The 19,809-nt window shown below is 44.3% G+C and overlaps 1 protein-coding gene across 2 annotated transcripts in view; it reads right to left on the bottom strand.

Moving 5' to 3' along the window:
* COL5A1 (collagen type V alpha 1 chain) overlaps positions 1 to 19,809 on the bottom strand; it is a 225,467-nt gene that overhangs the window by 38,125 nt on the left and 167,533 nt on the right. For both annotated transcript variants that reach the window (XM_090022599.1, XM_090022598.1), the window contains exons 31-38: positions 19,362 to 19,415; positions 17,359 to 17,412; positions 9,100 to 9,144; positions 7,998 to 8,051; positions 6,271 to 6,315; positions 5,268 to 5,321; positions 4,605 to 4,658; positions 217 to 270 (exon numbers count right to left, since the gene is read on the bottom strand). In XM_090022599.1, the coding sequence (XP_089878725.1) occupies positions 217 to 270; positions 4,605 to 4,658; positions 5,268 to 5,321; positions 6,271 to 6,315; positions 7,998 to 8,051; positions 9,100 to 9,144; positions 17,359 to 17,412; positions 19,362 to 19,415 (414 nt within the window). The remainder of the gene's footprint in view (positions 1 to 216; positions 271 to 4,604; positions 4,659 to 5,267; positions 5,322 to 6,270; positions 6,316 to 7,997; positions 8,052 to 9,099; positions 9,145 to 17,358; positions 17,413 to 19,361; positions 19,416 to 19,809) is intronic.

Consider the following 19,809-nt stretch of genomic DNA (forward strand, 5'->3'; position numbering starts at 1 on the left):
AAGGGAAAGAGATTTTGGATGCTCACAACCATTACCAGCCAGGGTTTATTTACAAAGAGGTCAACATCTCATGGATGTGGCCATAGATCCTTTTGAAACCGTTAGTCTATTCATTCTCCCAGAAGCTTAGCTAAACTAGGCAGTCTCTGGCACTTCCAAGTCAACTGGGATATGTAGGTAGGATTAAGTAGTGCAGGAAGGCAATGACTTACTTACCTGAGGGCCAACAACCCCTGGAGGACCTGGAGGTCCTGTCTTGCCTTGGAAACCCTGTTTTGAAAAGAAAAAGAAGAATACGTGGTGCTTAGCCGTGAGACATATGAAGGCATATAATCTTAGCTTTCCACTTGACTGCCTCTCCTCTGTTAAAACTTATCATCAGTTAGGAAGGACGGAGAAAACCGAAGACAATAAAAGGAAGAAATCAAGCAGACATATCCCAGGAGATGGCATATACCTTTCTGTTAATTCACAGAGCCATAATTGGAAAAAAGATCAGCAAACCTTTTCAAGTAGAGCTGTGATTTCCATGGGTTCAGGAAATGAGCCATTTCTAAGAGGCTGATCAGGTCCTCAGCTGGGAGAAGTCAGCACAACTCTGCTATTTCAACAGAGCCGCTCTGATTTATCCGCTTTGAGGATCTGACCGTATTATATTTATAAACACTTTTCACACTCATGAAATCGGTGAGACTGGAGGAGATAGTGAAGAAAATTATGACTTTATCTTGGCTAGTAATACAATTTGGGATTATTAAAGATGGGGAAGTCTTAAAACCTAATTCCCTTTTCCTCCTCCTTGTGCTGTTATGGTTTTCATTTTGTGCTCTGCTCAGCACACGAGCTTTGAGACTAATCCGCTGTCTTTCCCTTTCTCATGCAGTCAGTATGACTTGCTGCTTTCCCAGGAGTGGCACAAGGATACTGTATTTGTTTGAGTTTCCCAACTGTATTCAGTGTTTCATCACCATTTGTTGGGAACAATTATGCACGCATTTTTGTTTGCAGCAGTTTGAAACAATGCTTGCAAATTTAGTGGTGCCAATTTGAGCTGTTTCACAGGGTCCCTCTAAAGATGGAGCAGTCTCCTCTCCTGTCAGGCTCACTCATTCAGAAGTGCTCTTGATCTCTATCTAAATTATGGGTTGTACAGGTGGAAAATAGCAAGCTCGCAAAATATGAAGGCCGCTGCTTGGCAAAATTACTTCCCTTCAACCAAGAGCCTGCTACAGCTCTTTTCTGAGATGTGCCTTGCAGAACTCCTAGTGCAAAGGACTGCACTATCTACACTGTACGCACATGCGTGCACACGTGTATGCACACATGCATGTTCATGTGTGCGCATGTGTGTGTGTGTCCCCTACTGCCTTCAATGGGTATAGCTATCTAGGACGGACAGCAAATTTTGTACGCTACTCCTTAGAGGGCAACAATATTCACTGTACCATCACCAAATTTGCCTGAGTTTTATTGCCATTCATTCTGTAATCTAGCAAGCTTGAAAAATATTATTCCAAAGGGCCAGTGCTATACCATACTAGAAAGCTGCTTAATATCACTTTGCGGGGTTGTTGGTTGCAGCTGTGTTGGTTTAAGGACACTGGCAGACAAGGTTCTCTGGGCAGATGTGATATCTTTTATTAGAGCAACTGAGTAGTTGGGAAAAAGTTCTTTGCAAGCTTTTAGGTGCAATCACCCTTCTTCAGGCATAGGAAAGCTTGCAAAGAACTTTTTAAACTACTCAGCTGGTCTAATAAAAGATATCACATCTACCCCAAGAACCTTGCCTGCTTAATATAACCTCGACATGCTTCCAGTTCATGAACTAAAAGGTGGAGCTGATGGAAAAATTGCGAACTTTTTTTGGAAAAAGGTCACTTGCTTTTGGAAAATGCAAAATCATTTTTATCAGTTCTACAATGGAATTTGTTCTGAAGGAGGAGAAAGTCTTCTCCAGGTCTCTGCCAGAATCTCGAAGAAGATTCGGTATGGTTTTCCCTCACTTTCAACATCACCTTTTCATATATTTGTTATCACAGCTACGTGTCCAATGATACTTCAATGTCCTCAGTTTCTGCTGGATGGAAAGAAAAGTGAGGTGTGCATCCTAAGTAAGGTTTCTTGCTTGCAAGTACATATGGCTATAAACACGATTCTGCTCTGGATGCAGTATTTGATATATTTTCCATTCACCCCCAATGCTGTCTGATAACAGCATAAGGAAACAGGATGAGAAATGGAAAGAAAAAAGTCACTCAAATAATTTTAGTAATAAGGCACTGGCCAAGTATTTTAAAACTCATTTTGGAAATTTAAACACTCAAGCTGTCGGCTGAATAGAAAGAATACATTGAAAGGCAGCAACAGCTGGAGTGCGAGTTATAAAATGGGTTTGCAAATATTTGTGTCTGTAGAAATATCATAAAAGTTCTGTAAACTGTGTGTGTGTGTGCGCGCGTGCGTGTGTCTGTGTGTCTGGATGGTGGAGTTCACAGCGAATAGTTATCCTCAAGGGTTTGTTCTAATCAAAGGTTGATTGAAATGCTTTCCTGAAAGTAATTGCCTAATAGGCAAATCATTAATGAAATAAATGAAGAAAATTATTACAAAATCCTTTTTAGAACAGAATAGCTGAAAGTCAGTTCTTACTCCATTAACATGCCAGACTTAGAGTTTGGTTCTGCACTTTATCTGCAGCAGCTGGCAACCCCAGAAGAAAGCAAAGTGAAAATTTCAGCCTTTAATTTTAAATTTAGGTGTCCCTGGCATCACTGATCATTCCAAGGAGGAAACTAGATGCCACATTCAGACACTGGCAGGTCAAAACCTTTCAATTCACCTTTACCTTAATCCTGATCTAAGAACGTAGCTTTTGTACTCTAAAGTATGGTGTCATTGTAAAGCAAGTTTTATGGAGCCTAAGCAAATATATGGCACTGCATTGAACACTGTTTGCATTGCTTTGCTTAGCAAATGCCAGGCAAGTTAATTATTCTTTTTGGTGATAAATCAAGGGAAAAATGCATAATATGCAAAAACTTTTTAATGCTTATCTGCCAGGGACAGTAGTGGAGAAAAAGTGTAAAGCTCACTAGAGAAGGGTTTCATTTCTCCTGTAAGTGAAATACTGAAGGAACAACCAACTGTCTGCTAACATGCAGCATGCAATGTGATGAAAGCATAATAATTATAGCAAATGAGCTGGATCTTAATCAGCTGGGAGAAAAAGCACCCAAAATAAAAAAGCAAAACCAGAAAGTTACTAATTATGGCATGCAAAAATATACATGGGAAGAATGTACATTTTTGCTGTGGAACACCCTTTAAGCAAAATATCTTGGAGACAACAAACACACATCACCAGAGACAGAAGACAGCCATATTGTCATACCTTCTGCATGCCTCATCATTCTCCTTTGGTGAGAAACAATGATTACATCTGTGCAATAAAATCCTTTAAAACTGACAAAGCGATATGCAAACATAGAGAGAAAATATACAACAGGGTAACTAAGCAGCCAAGAGCTACCAAATTTGCAGCCACATTTGGCAGAACATGTTGGTAGGACTTTGCAAGGCCTGCTCCAATAGCTTGAGATTAAAAGGCAGCATCAGTGCAGGCGCCATTCATCCTGCTGGACTAACGCAGGTAGCAGTTTGCAAGCGTGTCGCATACATGGGCACATACAGAAAACCTAGGTTGAAATCACATCTCTAAAAGTACTAGCTGCTACTAGCCTTCTGGTAGCTAGGGCATGCGCTTTGCTGCGTGGAAGTTCCTTAGCCAGTCACGTGATATATATTTGGTAGGAAATCACCGGTGTTTATACTTAACATTCACAAATAGGAACAGGTATTGAGGGAACTCTGACCAAGGAACTAACCACCATGGGTTATGCCATTCCAAAAGTAATCAAAGAGAAAGAATGAATCTCACCTATAAAGGCCCTTCAAAGAGCTGATCCCAAAGAAACATAATACCATACCCTTCTAAAGTGAGAAAGGCTAATACAGGTCCCTTGAGTTATGGAGTCTATGACTTCGGAGGTTCAACTCCATTTTTCCACAAACCCCACTCAAAATGCCCACATTACATTAGCGGCTGATGTTACTCAACTGATACAGAGTTGACCTTGTTCACTGCTCTGGAGTCAAGGTTAAGATACCCTGAGCAGAAGTCAATACCCACTTATCTGACCCTATAGCTCTTAAAGATCCCAATTTCCCATAGTCCTAAAAACAAGTTAGGTGAACTTAAGACCTGAATGATCAGCTCCCTCCGCCCCAACCTCCCCCCATCTCTCTTTGCTGTTGGATCTACTGTACGCAGCCCACCAAGACCAGTCTAGTCCACTGAACAGATGGAGAAGGAAACGGAGAGCCGTGGGAATTGTGGCTTTCCCGGAAATCATCATTAGACTGGTCTGTCCTGCTCACAAGTGGGTTGATTCCCATAGACCTTTCCATGGAGCTGAAGAAACACAAACCGCTGAAGAAAGACAAACGTGGCAACATCTCCTCAGCTACACAGCAGGGTTTAGAAGAACCGACCAGCGAGACAAGACTCAGGACTAATGATCTACCCAAGGTTTTTGGCTACTTACAGTTTCACCTCTCTGTCCGGGGTGACCAGGCAATCCATCCTTCCCAGGTGGACCCTAAAGAAGAAATCAGAAGAAGGATGAACAGATTTCCAATAGCATCCTGTTAACTATTAATGTGCTAATTGGCATGTGCACAGTGGTACCAAAGCTCTCATACCTAAAAATCAACCTCATCAGGCGTTTGGGCTCAGTCCTGGAAAGATGCTGAGTACATTGAACTCCCATTCACTTCAGTGGGAATTAATGGCCCCGAAAAGCCCTGAAGCCTCTCTGTAACGCTGCTCAAGGGATGGTGAGAGAGGGATTACACTGCCATCGGGGACAAGAAATCACCTCCCAAAGAGGCTTCTGAGGACACCCACCTAGCACATTGCTTCTGTACAGTGATCTGGCATTACACTGTTCCCCCAAAGGAGAGGGCCAAAGGGTCTGAAGCCACTTCAAAATGGATTGTGCATTTCCAGCAGCAGCATGCCTGCTTATTTAAAATCCCAAATCGTTGTATTACCATTATGGGCATCTCTCAAATGCCCTTCATTGGGTACATGATCATTGTCAGTGAAGAGGATAACCCTGAGATGCTGCACATGACGGCAGCTGATGGAAAACAAATGCCTTCTGTATTTTTTCCCCCATGTTCTGGACCTGCAACTCTTAACTTACAGGGGGGCCTTTTGGTCCAGGGAATCCAGTTGGTCCTTGAGGTCCTGGTGGTCCCTAGGATGTGACACAAGTAGAAAACAATGTATTAGAAGATACCACCTTCTACAACTGCAAACTTAATATGCATGGAAAGTCAGTGTATATACAATGTAATAATGCATCTAATTAATTAAGCAATACATATGTTAACTGATAAACCAAAGACGCATCGGTAGCATTATTTGCATATGCTTATCATGTAAAGGGAATGCCTAGAGAAAGAAGCAGCACTAAGCCCTAGCAACTCCATGTGTTGACAAGTTTTACGTGGTCTCGTACCTACTTCCTTGTCATTAACAAGTCCATTCCCACTATGAAATCTGGGGGCATGCAAGTAAAAAATTCAGAAGCAGTTTGCTTAAGTGCAGAAAAAATCCATTCAGAAACTTTTAGGAAAAAAAGGGAAAAACAAGATTCTTCTCTTATTCTGACTGTTCACAAAGAACGTGCAATTGGGACAAAAGGATGCTAGAGAATCATTTCCTCCATGACTGGGATTGCCTGACAGAGGAATATGGATGGCTATTTCTCTTTTGCCCATCCATGGGTAATGTTCACCCCAAACACACACACTGTGTACATTGCTTAACTCCATGCAAAGCCCTGTTTTGATGGTTTGAACAAGACTTAAATGGTATCTAGGCCTTTTATCGGATCTGGGCATGGGAGTTAATTTTAGTCCTCACTCATTGCCAGTATTGGTTTGGGGGGTTTTGGATAGAAAACATAGAAAATGAGGGTTGGAAGGGACCTCAAGAGGTCACATCTAATCCAAGCCCCTGCTTAAAGCAGGACCAGCCCCAACTACATCATCCCAGGGATGGCACATGTAAAAAAAATTCTCAATTTAAGAAAAGTATCTGCTCCTTAGAGATCCTAGTAGATACCTAGCCACAAATACTGCTGCTTTTTGTCTGCTAATTGAAGAGCCATTCTGATTGTAGCTGTATCTACTTTATCTTACCCTTTCGCCAGGTGGACCAGGGGGACCATCACCACCAGAGTTGCCCTTTTAAGAAAAGAGAATGCATGGCATTAAAAAAAAAATCATTTTGTCCACTTTGTACAAAGATCCTGAATAGCACGGATGAAAAGGTGATATCACATGGCTCCCATCACTGGTTCCCTCCCCTCATCCCTTTATTAATAATGCTGTTTAGGAGACAACGTCCAAGGACAAACGAGCACCAGACCGCTTCCTCTACCTTTGCCCGAACCCAGACCATTCTCTATACAAATACAGGAAAGAAAACATCAATGGGATCTGAATTTCTACGAGATAACTTCCTTCTGTGAGATAAATGCAGCAACAAAGGCGAGGTATTTATCAAAAATTCATGCCGACACAAAGCCGAGCCATTTATTTTTAAAAATCAGCCAGTGCTTCTGTGACAATGTTTCATTATAAAAGCTTTCCTTCCATTATGCCAAGCGATTGATGTTCACCTAATCAGTTTATCCAGCAGATTCTGGCACAGCTTCGCGGTTTGCCGAGCTGTAATTGACCCGCCGACTCCCGGTTGGCTTACAAAACAATGCCTATTGTGATCGCCAGCCAACCAGAGCACATCAGTCTCTGCAGAAAGCAGAGTTGGCTTGAAGCATTATACAGCCGGGAGAATCCGAATCCGCTTCTGGATGCAGCGGGGTGAAATCTCCTCTTTTGCTGAGGGCCCAGCACATGGCGTAAAGGCGGACTTCAATAGTAAGTAGGCCTTAGCCTGCCCAGTGAGTGAAACCCACCGTGGCCGGGAACCGGCGTATGATGGAATCGAGTTCCTGCAGGCAAGGCAGTCACTCATCCTCCATTGCAACAGGAGTTAGCAGCATTTTCATAAAGCTACTGTTACACCCATTTTACAGTTGTGCACTGGTGATCTTTAGCTGGATGAACTTGAGGCATCTGGCGAAAGATCTCAGTCCTGATTTCACTGCCAGTATGTGTTATGCTACCTAAAGATGACAAAGTGAGGTCGTTGGTGCTTTCCTCTACTTTCAGGTGAAGATCTAGCAACTTAAACAGCTAACAAATTCCACTTGTTATCCCCCCCCCCAAAAGGATGCAACAGTATTATTTAATGCCTTTTTTAAGCCTTTTCCCAGAAGCTCTGGAAATTATCTAACCTCAATTAATTAAAATCTCGGTTTAACCTGGTGAAATAGGAGTGCTATCCTCATCCCCACTTTACAGATGACGAAATGGGCAAATGTGGGCAAAACAATGTATTCATGGTCACATTAGTTGGCAGCCAGGTACAGAGCCTGAGATCCCTGGCTCATACCTTCTAACTGGGAGGCATTTATTTCAGCCACAGTCATTAAGTACCCTAGCAGTGCCATACCTAGACTCCTGGTGGCCCCAGGCAAACTTGAGTTTCAGGCCCCCATTTGCCAGAGATAATGATTTTTTTTGTTGCAGTAATGATGTCTTTAAATAGTTCATTTTCAACTGATAACATTGCCAGTCCTGTATATGTGCACTATTAAAAAAAATTTTTTCTCCCATTTTCAGGCCCCCTTTCTGTGTGGGGCTCGCCCATGCCTGGGTCTTGGTCTGTGCCTTGTCTTCCCAAATGGCACCGTTTCCCAGGAGGAAAGAAAGAAAACAGGACATTGAACCAGGCACTTTACCTACAGCAATTTCTTAATACACTATGTTTTTAATTGCATTCAATGGCTCCTGAACCGTACCTTAGGGCCAGGTTTCCCGGTGCTGCCCCTTGGACCTCTTTCACCGCGTGGACCCTAAAGATGACAGAAAGGAAGGAAACCTTGTCAATAAGCAGCTGAACGGAAGACAATGGGGCAGCTGGTGAGTTAAAGCATTTTGGTTGTGTTGTGGTAAACCAATAGTCAACTTTCTTGGCAAACCCTCACTCCAAAAATTTGGGGCTTACATTCAATTTTATTTAAACCACCCAAGGTGAGACAGAGACAAATCTCACTTGCCTTGATTGTGTGAGTTGTCCTGCTCATTCGGTGACATTATCTGTCTGCGCAGCATGCAGGACTATGACCATCTCCTTTATCAGATGGAGCCAAGGGGGTTGGATTGGGGGTTACCAAACCTCGGCAGCCCAGGCTTGTGTTTTACAAAGACAAGGGTGGTTTGGAGCTGGCTATCGTTTTTTTCTGAGCTACCAAGGTTCACAGGAGATGAAGCAGGGAAGAGAGAGAGAAGGGAAACGAGAAGGATGAGGCTAAAAAAACGATGTCAGCTCTGGTCAGACAAACCTTCTAGAAAAATCAGGGGGTGAATTCAGAAGTGAGCAAGCAAACATCCCCTGAGGATGCTGCAGGAAATCCTGGTTCCCCTGAATTATACGGCAAAATTCCCCTCGACTTCCCGGAGGCTGTGATTTTATCCACTACGTTCAAAGGAGCCATGCTAATTTTCATTGCCAGAGAAGATGGCCACGGCATATGGATTTACACTTGTAGCTAGAGACAGATATGAACACAAGATTCAGATCCAGCTTTCAAAGCTCCCAAGGCCCGAGTGTTTGGCTTTAGCTAGAACATTACAAAACCAGGGGGAGCTTCCAAAATACAGATCCGGATTTGAAACCACCTTGCAGTTTGCAGGTGCTGGGAGCTAAGGTTTGTGGTTTCCCCCTTCGGGGAGATTTTCAGACAAACAGATGCCAAAAGATTTCCAATAAAAGATTGGGATTCATTTCCAACAGAAATGAGGGTGCATACATGCCCCTCATGCCTTGGAAATTCTTCTTAATTTATAAACAGAAAAAACATGGCTCCGTGGAAAGGATCAATAGGAAAAATGAATTGTTACCGTTGGACCTCGCTGCCCCCTTGGTCCTGGTTTGCCAGGTGTACCCTAGAAACAAGGAGAAAAAGAAACACGTTATTGAATCCCCCCGGGCATGGCTGCACTGGAGGACTCATTTGGTGGTTGAGTTTGCACAGGATGAATGCGGCAGCAAGATGCACTGCACAGGAAATGGTTTCAGTAGCTTCTGTTATCCAACTTCCCTTTGATTTTTGCTTGCAATAAAAGGAAAGCGGGGGTTATGCAGATTGCATTTATTTGCAGGAAATTTAAAGATAAATCCAAAGAAGCGCCTATTTCTAGAGCTGGTCAAGAGACCGGGTTTTGGCAAAATAAGTGGAAATTTCAAAACTGTTTTCATTTTTAAATGTTTAAAACAGATAGGCGTTCCGCTTTTCAAAATATTCAACATCATTTTTCAAATATGTTTCTTCATATCTCCGTTAATACATACACACATTTCTTTTTTCCTGAAAACACCATCAAAATAGTTATACTTATGTATATAATAAAGTGAATCATTTCAAATCCCATTCCCATAATGTTTTCAGTAAAACATAACAAGCTGACAGGGTTGACAATTTTTTGTTAAAAATGTCATTCTCCAAAAAGATTATTCATCTGCGAAAAAATGCTGCAACCAAAACATTTCTGCTGGCTCCGGCTATTTCTCTTCCTTCCCTGGGAACCAGAGTCAATTTGAATTCTTTCACTGAAATAACAGAGATTTGGATTAGGAATGTAGATGGGATGATGGGAAAATGTTATTTTGCGGGGAGTATGGTATGCCATATTTTTAGCCAGGAGGGCAGGTAAATGCCCGGCTAATGCACCCAGACTACATCGTAGCGAAACCATCTTCCAGGGGGAAAAAGGATAGTTCCTAGCAATTCAGACGACTTGATCTCACACTGCCATGACAGTTGGTATGATGCCCGTTGTGGTCACCTGTCCAATTAGGACTGAACTAACCTGTCCTGTGAAGTCATTAGTGGGAAAAGCTGTCAGATTCATTATGAATGAGTGGCCTTGCAATGAAACCTGTCTCCTATTAGCAATTTCTTAAACCGCACAATTTTCAACTAAACACAAGAAAATCAAAAGTTAACCAAATGTAAAAAAGCTTAAAGACTTAGGCAGGGACGGCCAATTATTTCGGGTGGAGGGCTGCTTACTGAGTTTTGGCAAGCCATCGAGAGCCACATGACAGGCAGCCAGGGACAGATAAATATTAATTTTCTAAATTTTTAGGGGCCCCATGGGCTGGCTAGAATGGCCTGGCGGGCCACATCCAGCCCGCGGGCCGCATTTTGCCCACCCCTAACTTAGAGCAACTATTTCATTTTTCGGCTGATCTCCTCCTCCTCCATATAACAACATACAGAAAGCCGGTACTTCCATGATACCAAAGTAAAAAACGGGGGGATGGACCGTAGAGGTGAGCAAAGCCAGCCAGTGATTTAGGTGTAGGTTTTCAGCTTTGTGTAGTGAAATATTTAGAAATGACAGCAGCAGAGTTGGAGCCCTAACTTGGGCAATTACTTTAGACAACAAAAGCCAATTACGCCACCCCACGTATTTACACATCTTCCTTCATCTTTGCGGACTTTGTGTTAAATAAGTAATTTAAGACATTGTTTTGCAGCACTGACAAAACAGCATGCTTATAAGATCTGACAAATGCACTCCGTTTCCTGTAACGGGAGACTATGATTAATTCTGACAAGGAAAAGACAAAGCTGGCTGCATCCCGTATCTCGCATCATTTTAAGCTCTATTATCATGTGCCTAGAAGAAAAGTAACAGCCTTGTTCTCGCTCTCTGACAACAGTATCTTGGCTGGTGTCAAGTTATCAACACAGCAGAAATAAGTTTTAATATTCTTATTTTGGACCAACAATCTAGTATTATTCCTGAGCCTCTGACAGAGGAAGAGATTAATGTATCACCCATGTTGGAAATGCCCATGCTTAAAATTACACACACACGCTGCAGTTTTCTACCCCAAATCCACCTCTATAAATTGTGCCCTTGTTTCTTTTTTTTATGTCCTTGTGATGAGGTATTTGGCAGTCTTCACAAATTTGTTAGGCCATGCCATGAGTATTCTGCTACGGCCGTGAATTTGCAACCTCTGGGCTGGCAACTGTGCACCTTAATACCTGCACCACCCCAGTGTCCTGCCTGTGTGGATTTGGCATTTATTACAAAGCTCTGAATCCAACCTGGATGGTGAAGCCTACCACATTTAGTTATGCCCTGTTCTTCTTGACCTGGGTTCACAGTTGCCTGCAATGCTTTGGAAAAAAAAAAAAAATCAATCGATAAATGGAAATTTCCTCCATGGTTTCACTTAAAGAATATTGGGCTAAATTCTGACCTCGGTGGGAGGGTCCAACTTCATCCCAGCCAGCCTCATGCAATCTTTTCTTAAACCAGTCTAGTCCTAAGCAACATTTTGCTACTATTGCTATCATCTGTGCATTGGGCTTTCTCTTTGCTTAGCACATCCAATGTGTGATTGACAATTAGCATTGACGACGTCCAGTATGACCAACAGATCCCACATGAGGTCAGAGATCCACCTTGCGCTAGGTGCTGTCTACGCACGGAGTAAGAGACAACAGCTGTCCCAAAAACATCGCCATTCAAATCCAGCCGGACTTATACGCAAGTTTAAGCGACTTGCTCAAGGATGCGTCTGAACCCCGATCTACAGAGTCCCCATCCAGTGCCCTAATAAAAATCATCCTCCCAAAATAAGGTCCCAGACGGGAGGATCGAAGGCACAAACACAGCCAGCCCCTCTCCATCATTGAGAGGGTAGTATGCTTTTCCGTTGTAACACTTAATAAGTCATTTGTTCTGGACATTGGGGGAGAGGGGGGTAAGATTTTAAGAGCAAGTGAATGAGGGCAGGGGGGGACAGTGGAAACATAGGGGCAGAGACGGAAATAAAGATATGCTGGGAATACAGGGGAGGCAGAGTTGCCTGCTGATGTCCGTGACTCATTTCTGAGCAACAGCCGATGAGTTTTCAATTGTTCCGAGTGAGCCTCCCATTCCTGCCTCCGAGCATCTCGTCCCATATTGTGAAGGGGGGAGCCGCTCCTTGGCATTTAATTGCTGTGGTTCAGCATGCACTTGCTCTCTTCAAAATGCCGGCCTTTCTGTATAACGAGCAGGCCTCCCATTTCTTTAACACAGCCAGTTCAGCGCCGTTCCCAGTAGAGTCAGACTTAGCCCCTGTTTGCTAAACTGATTAGTACAATTGCTCATCGTTATTCAGTCATTTTGACCCAGACCTCACCGAAGCGTTGCCCCTCGCTGTAACTCAGAGCCATGCAATCAGACATACAAAACAGAGCTTGGAAGAAGCTACGTTATATAATAAGGACCCTGGATGCTATCAGAACTGTCAATGTATTTAACGTGCTACCTCCAAAGGTATTTAGAAAGCACTTTTGTTTTTTGTCTTTTCTGAAGCTTTGCACTGCCTCGGTGTAGTTTAACAATTAGGAGATGTTTCTCGAGGGCTGGCAATTTACCCTTCTCAGCATGCTCTCGGTGGCCTTGGGATTCAGTTATCTGTAATGGGGGTTAGAAATGCCGGTGCGTTTGTTTTTCACAGGCTTTTTTTAATGACTCCAGGAGCCATTTGGGTAGCTGAAATAATGAGAGCTGGAGACTTCCTGGATGAGAGCAAAACCAAGAGAAGCCCATGACTCATATTATTTTGGACCCAGAAATAAAACTGCTGGAGGCAAAAGAATAAAATAAAATTTAAAAAAACCCCACTGTCTGAAAAACAAGATGATAAAAACACGCTGTTTGGATTTATTCCAGCCTACCTGAATAACAAGCTGCCCAAATTCAGTGCTTAATAGGGAAGGGAATCTGTCATTTTATCTGATATAACCCCCCGTAAGTGCTGTGGGAGCTCTTTACAGAACTACTTAGCATGCAATCCTGAAATAACATCTCGCCGGCCCCCGGAGATGTTGCATGCATCTTACTAAGACCGTCGCTAACAGGGTTACGCTCAGGGTTACATCTGATCTGATGCAGCGCTTCCCTTCTCCATTCTTTGTGTTTTCTGAGCTATGTATTTTAAGGCAAGCTGATTTGAAAAAGGCACCAAACAGGTGCCGGTGAAAAAGTTGAGCAACACCTCTGCCTCTTGCGAAAAGCTCCCTGCAAAAGTTCTGGCAATATTTTTTGCCGCTCGAAACCCTGAGAAAGGTTTTCAACCAAATCTTTTGCTTTGCCAACCCTCTCTCGTTCTGAAGGGACCGACGTCTCTGGCTAAAACAACAACAGCAACAAAAGCCGGATTTCTCCGTCGCGGCACTTTCTAGCACATCCCCAGCCTAGAAGGTAAGGCAGCGGAGATGCTGCCTAAAGATGACTTTCAAGTGATCTCACGGCACAGGAGGCAAACCGAGACTACAGGGACTAAATAGCTACAAGAAGTGAGCATGTCAAAACTGAATCTTCTCAACAGAAAATCCTAAAGAGCGACTTGCAGGCTTCTGCAGAGCTTCAGCACAAAACTGGCCCAGGGGCTAAAGCCCAGGTCGCTGGCCCCTTGTGAACAGGCCCTTCCACTGGCTCTCCACACGTGCCCTGGACCCCGCTTCTCTTCAGCGTCCGATCAACTTGCTCTAGGGAGGCAAACATCTGCACTACTTTGTACAGCTCTTAGCACTGCGGAGCCAGCTCCCCAGGAGAAAGTAAGGCCTATTTTCTCCTGACCCAGATTTATTAGCAACCTTGCAACAGTGGATGCTGAGGGTGAAGATGCTGGCAAGACCCGGGTCCAACTTCCTGAGCAAATCACTGAACAAATCACATCTGGACTTGTGCAGACACTGAGCGACTCCTTCAACATCACTAGTAAAGACCGCTAGCACAGCCCACTATTTTTAACACCCTTAAGCTTCTCATTCCTGGGAAGGAGCTGATAGCCTGTTTGCAGCGAGCAAATGGGTTACCCCAGGATGAGCACATGAGGATGCTTATCCCGTGATAAGCTACTACAGCTGACTTTGGGAGCAGATTTATCCTGGAAAGAGTGAGTGGCTCTGTGATAGCATCATGTGTCTGCTCCACTTGCACTACACAGTGAATTCAGTATACTCTGTAGTAACGGTGTCACGTGGCTATGCGTGCTTTTATTCATTAATTTATTCCTCTTTATTGATGATGACTCAGACAAGCCTGATTCGTGTCCTCCTCACTGCTCACACACACACACACACACACACACACACACACACACACACACACACACACACACACTTCCTTTGGCTCCTTCAGTATTTCTATTGTCAGAATTCACCCCGAACAGCTCGCCGTTTTTTCCGTCTTGTAAACGTGACAAACTGTTATTTGCTTACGGGAGATTTGTCCAGCTTGAAATCGGTCTCCCCCTCCCTTTGAAAGAGAGCATCCCGGTTGGCTGTAATGCAACCGTGGTGCAATTTATGGTACCAACTTCAAAAAGAAGGGAGCGGAGAGGGGGGAGACCGTCTCTCGCTAAAGAGAAAGATGTTCAACTGCTGGAGGTAAGTGCTTAGTGCTCACGCTGTGCGTCTGGTCTAACTCCACACTCCATGAAAAGGGACTTTAAAAGGTTTGTCATCCCAGCGGTCTGGATGCAACTCCCGGGAGAGTAAAATTAGCAGATGAAACTAAAGCGGTCCAGATCCTCAGAGCGGCTCTGCTCTCATCCACTGCTGATTTACACTGGCTGAAGCTGTGACTTGTCTTTTTTGCTTTTGCAATTCAGACCGGTGGCCTGGTAATTATCCAGCTGCAGTGAGCTGTGTAGCCTGTCATGACAGCTTCCTTAATCCTGCCGCCTACTCCAGCCACGGCCAAGCGGCTGGGTGTGGAGTGGGGGGCAAGGAAGATGGAAATGGAGATGCAAGGGGGAAGGGAGACAGATTTGTAGTTTGCAATGAAATGAAAATTACTCAGTGGAACACAAGGAGAAAAAAAATCCCTCGAAGAGACAAACTAAATTTAGGTGACAATATGAGCGCAGCGCAAAGTGATTGATATTTTCTACGCTCTTTTCAAACATGCGTGTTAAAGTCATTTATATTTAAATGAGGATAAAAAGAAAACTAATTCTACCCACTCCCTTCCTTCCCCTCCTCCCTGTCTTCTCCCCTGTGCCGGAGCCGGTGTACAAAATGACTTCATATCTGCTCTCTGAATTGTCGAACCCCGGCTTGTTTCGCTCGAAAGAAAACTGGCCCTACCCAGTTAATCCTTCGATGAGCCTTTCTGCCTAGCAAGGAGGAAATCTTTATAGGAGGCCAACAGAACTGAAACACCCCTGTTTCGAAGCTACCCGAGCGCACTGCCGGAGGGGTAAATCCAGGAGAGCTCTGAAAAGCGAAGGCAAGATTTCATGGGAGTTGCTGCAGATTGACCCCCGACCTGAGGTCAGGATCTGGCCCCCAACAGCTTGCACATCTTGGGTATGCACAATCAGATTAAAAGAATGGGCTCTCATGGCAGTGGGCCAGTATTTCTCATGTCTTATTTATTTCATGCTATTAGGGTGTAAGTGCCCTACACCAGGACCTGTGCCTTCCTGTGTGCATGTACAGCGCCGAGCGCTACAGGGAACAGCACCAATCAGTACATTTGGGCTTTACTGCAATATGAACGATAGTTCCCGCACTCCAATCAGGAAGTGCAGAGGTGCCTGGAAATTAAAAACACATAAAAAAGTCCTTTTCCTCCAAAAATGTGGAACCGTGTTAGCTTTCATTTGGATCCCTTGTTTCCAAACAGAATCGCCCATCGTGAATAACGACTGTTAATTAAAAAGCTCTTCAGGCCCTAAGTGATGTCTGACAGTGAAAGAAGTATTTGGATGGAGAAAAAAAAACCCCTCTTAAAATATCTTGAGGGGAAAATATCCAGTGTTTAATTGGAAAGCTGCTGTCTGAAATCTTAGCTGTGCTATTTCTGGCATTCGTCTCCTTCAACAGCTGAAGTCAGACTCTTCTGTCGACTTCAAAATCCTCACACTGCCAGAGTCAATTTTGAGAGCTTCACAGGGGGCCTCACCTCTTACATTGTACATGTGAGATGTACATGGGTCCGCTGGCTTGGCATCAATAGTCACCGCAAGGGACCGCAGGGAAGGTAGCTTCCCCTTTACACAAAAGCAATGACTCCCAATTTATCCTTCTGTTCCCCTGCTTACACTGTATGTGCAGTCCCATAGCCATAGACTCTCATATGTCCCACAGAAGGAGCGCATAGGTGCTCCTCAGAAGAAAGGAGAGGTTTCAGGGATTGTTAGTGGCGGGGAGAGCTCCGAGCCACAAAAGGGAAGGCACAAACATGTCGTGCAATATGCATTTGGCGGATGAGTTTGGCTTTGCTCTGGGCAAACCCAGCAAAACCCTGTCGACTGCAGTCATCCATTCGGACGATGCACTTTTCACTTGAGAATGCCTCTGTAGCTAATGAGCTGCGAGACACGCGCCATCCCTGGAGGAAGCTCCAAATCCATATACCAACACTAGGCCAAATTCAGCCATGGTATGCACAACCCCCCCCAGAAACCAAAGGAATGACAGCAACGACTAAATTTAGCCCGATGTGCACCCTTCTGCAATGTTACATTTACAGTCCATTATAACTATGGGGACTTCATGGCCAGGATGAGAAAGAGAGACAGCGAGCATTAAACTTGGTGGGGAGAACGTATGGGAGCGCATGTGGAACCCTCTCCCAATATTAATACCCTGCAAATACCCTCAGTGGCTGGTATTTTTGCAAATTAATAGATACCCTCAGGGGCTGGTATTTTTGCAAATTAACAGATACCCTCAGTGGCTGGTATTTTTGTCTAAGAAATCCCATTCCGGGGCTGGAAGTGGAACGGGGAGGGGTTATGTTTGAGGCAGGTGGGCGGCAGGGAGAGGGGAGTCTATTAGTGCCTCCCTTTCTTACTGCCAGCTCCCAAACTGAGAGACACAAGGGCTCGGTCCCAGCTGAAGGAGATTCATTTAGTTTCCATTAACGGCCCATGCTGCGACCTCTATTAGCAATCTGCCTTGCACTGTTCTGCTCCTCCCTCCCAGCTCCAGCCCTGCACTTCCATGCACCGACGCTCTGTTTCCTCATGCTTCTCCCTTGCTAGCCTCGTGGCCATGAGATCTGCAAGGATTTTAATATGACCTGGTACTCCATAAGGAAGAAAGTAACACAGCCCAGCAGAGTCACTCTTACCCTCGTGCCCTTCTCGCCATTGGCTCCTGGGAACCCCGGAAATCCGATGGAGCCCTGGGGGAAAAGACATAAAAGAGGAAGGCTTAGGTGAGCTTGCCAAATTGTCATTGTCCTATGCTCCGGGCTATTAGTCTAGATCTAGAGCTGGATTCGCAACTAATAGGGTTTGGTGCGAATTCCCAGACTTTAGCCCGTTCCTCGAGATGGCACGTGGCACTGAGTAATGTGGGGGCCCTTGCAGCAGGTTTATGGATATCCGTGGGAGCCCGTCCTTGGGTGCATATAAGCTTTGGGCATCCCGTGTTGCAATGCAATGAAAAAATCTGTTCTCAGGACCTGCCAGACCCCCTGGCCTGAATAACAGGCTTCTTGTTGGCTTCAGGGAGAACTATGATGAGTCCCCCTCCCTCCTTCCTCTGTGGATTTAATTTGTACGTAAGCTGTTTTCAGAATTTGGCATGTAAAGCAGGGGTCTGAGTCTGGGAAAACGCTGTACGGCAGCTCATCAAGTGCCTCTCAGGATCTTTAGGCACCTCCGTCATTTTAAAACCTGTCCCTCTCTGCTTTTGAAAACAGGACTTTGATACAAGTGGCTGCTACACCACTTAGTCACTCTGAGACATCTGCCCTTAGCTTTTTTTGTTCTGACACAACTGCCTGGAGAGTCGGTCTATTGTTGTTGCTAAAATATGAATTAGCTAAAGAAATGCAAAAAAACCCAACAAAACCCCAAACAACTCAGACATAAAATGCAAATTAAAAAATAAATCACCATCACCACAACCAGGAAACAATCTTTTGTGGTTAATTATGTCTCCAGTGTCAAACAAGCTGGTTTTTCAAGCAATAAACACGAATAATAAAAAATGATTCTTAAGGAAAAAAAATTATGTTAACAAAAACATAAGTTTCCTCAGCCTCCAGGGCACGACACAACCAGGCTGCAGCTTTTTGTTCTGTGGAGGCAGAGGTCTCAGTTTTAATTTTAAAAAGAACATTTGACAATGGCCCAAATCAAGGTGGGTGGGTAGATAAGGTACAAAGGATGTTTGCTATCCTGCAAGTGGCACTTTTACTTTAATTTCGAGACATTGACTCATAAGTTATTCTCCTTAATTAATTAGTTAAGAGCAGATCAGAGCTTTGAAGATGTAAAGCTTAATACAGGAGCCTGAGCTTTAATATCGTTGCTAAGCTAGAAGCTCGCACGCCGTTTGATGACGTATATATGTGCATATCAAAGGGCTCGTGCAGATCCCTAAAGGGTGGTGGCTCACACTCCTTTCATTTCCCATTCCTCCCTTCCAAGTCTCTCTCTCAACATTATCCAAGTCTATAAGGAGAATTAAGATCAATAATTTAAGTGCTGTGACCCAGTTAGATGAGCGGCAGATCTGGCCCTACTTGCACACGCTTGTATATATTTCTCCCATGTATAGGATGGGAGAATAAATAAAACCATTTATTCAGTCGCCCACACCATCCTCTTAAATCTCAGGCAAGCTCTGCTTGAAAGGTAAAAACCCAGTGTGAGACTTAAGTTTCCCTTGTTCCAGGACTGCTTGTAGCCACTGGCAGAGGGGTTGACTTGCATCTGCGCTCATTTGGTTTGGATGTAAGTGCCTACATGAGGCATAAGGCAATGGAAAAATTCACCCAGAACAGCTCGCCGTTTTTTCCGTCTTGTAAACCTGACAAACGGTTATTTGCTTACGGGAGATTTGTCCAGCTTGAAATCGGTCTCCCCCGCCCTTTGAAAGAGAGCATCCCGGTTGCCTGTAATGCAACCACGATGCAATTTATGGTACCAACTTCAAAAAGGCGTGTACTGCACAGGGCCAAATGTAACAGAAGCCAGTGGTGGTACCCCGATTCTCACCAGGCAAGGATCTAGCCCTTTCGAGGTACCCTAAGAGAGGAAAGAGCCATTTGGCCTTCTTTCTTTGTCTCCTCATCAGCATCTTGCCTGCACAGAAGACTGTTAAAAATAAACTAAATATTACCTTTGGACCTTGCCTTCCTGGATATCCTGGTAAACCTGGAACACCGAGTTTGCCCTGTAACCAAATACACAAGAGATATCATGGATTTCATAGACATTAGGGCTGGAAGGGACCTTGCAAGATCATCGGGTCCAGCCCCCCGCCCCAGGTGCCAGAAGTCAGCGGGGCTCAAATGATTGCAACAAGGTAAGTGTCCAAATTTAAGAATTTAAGTCTGTATTGTGCCACTGCTTCAGCATGCACGTGGGATCTATTGCAGCTTGTATTAAGCAAAATGAATGAGGTTGAACTTAGAAGAGGATCAGAAGAGCGATAGGATCACATAGTTTCATAGCTGGTAGGGTCGGAAGGGATCTGAGCAGATCACGCGTGAAGTGCAGCTGAGGATCCGACAGAGATATTACCACCAACCCCCTTCTTGGGTGTGAGCTGAGTATTGGAAATGGCT

The sequence above is a fragment of the Crocodylus siamensis genome, chromosome 11 (genome assembly GCF_052110815.1).
Source record: "Crocodylus siamensis isolate JL-2025a chromosome 11, ASM5211081v1, whole genome shotgun sequence".
In the NCBI taxonomy this organism is placed as follows: domain Eukaryota; kingdom Metazoa; phylum Chordata; order Crocodylia; family Crocodylidae; genus Crocodylus; species Crocodylus siamensis.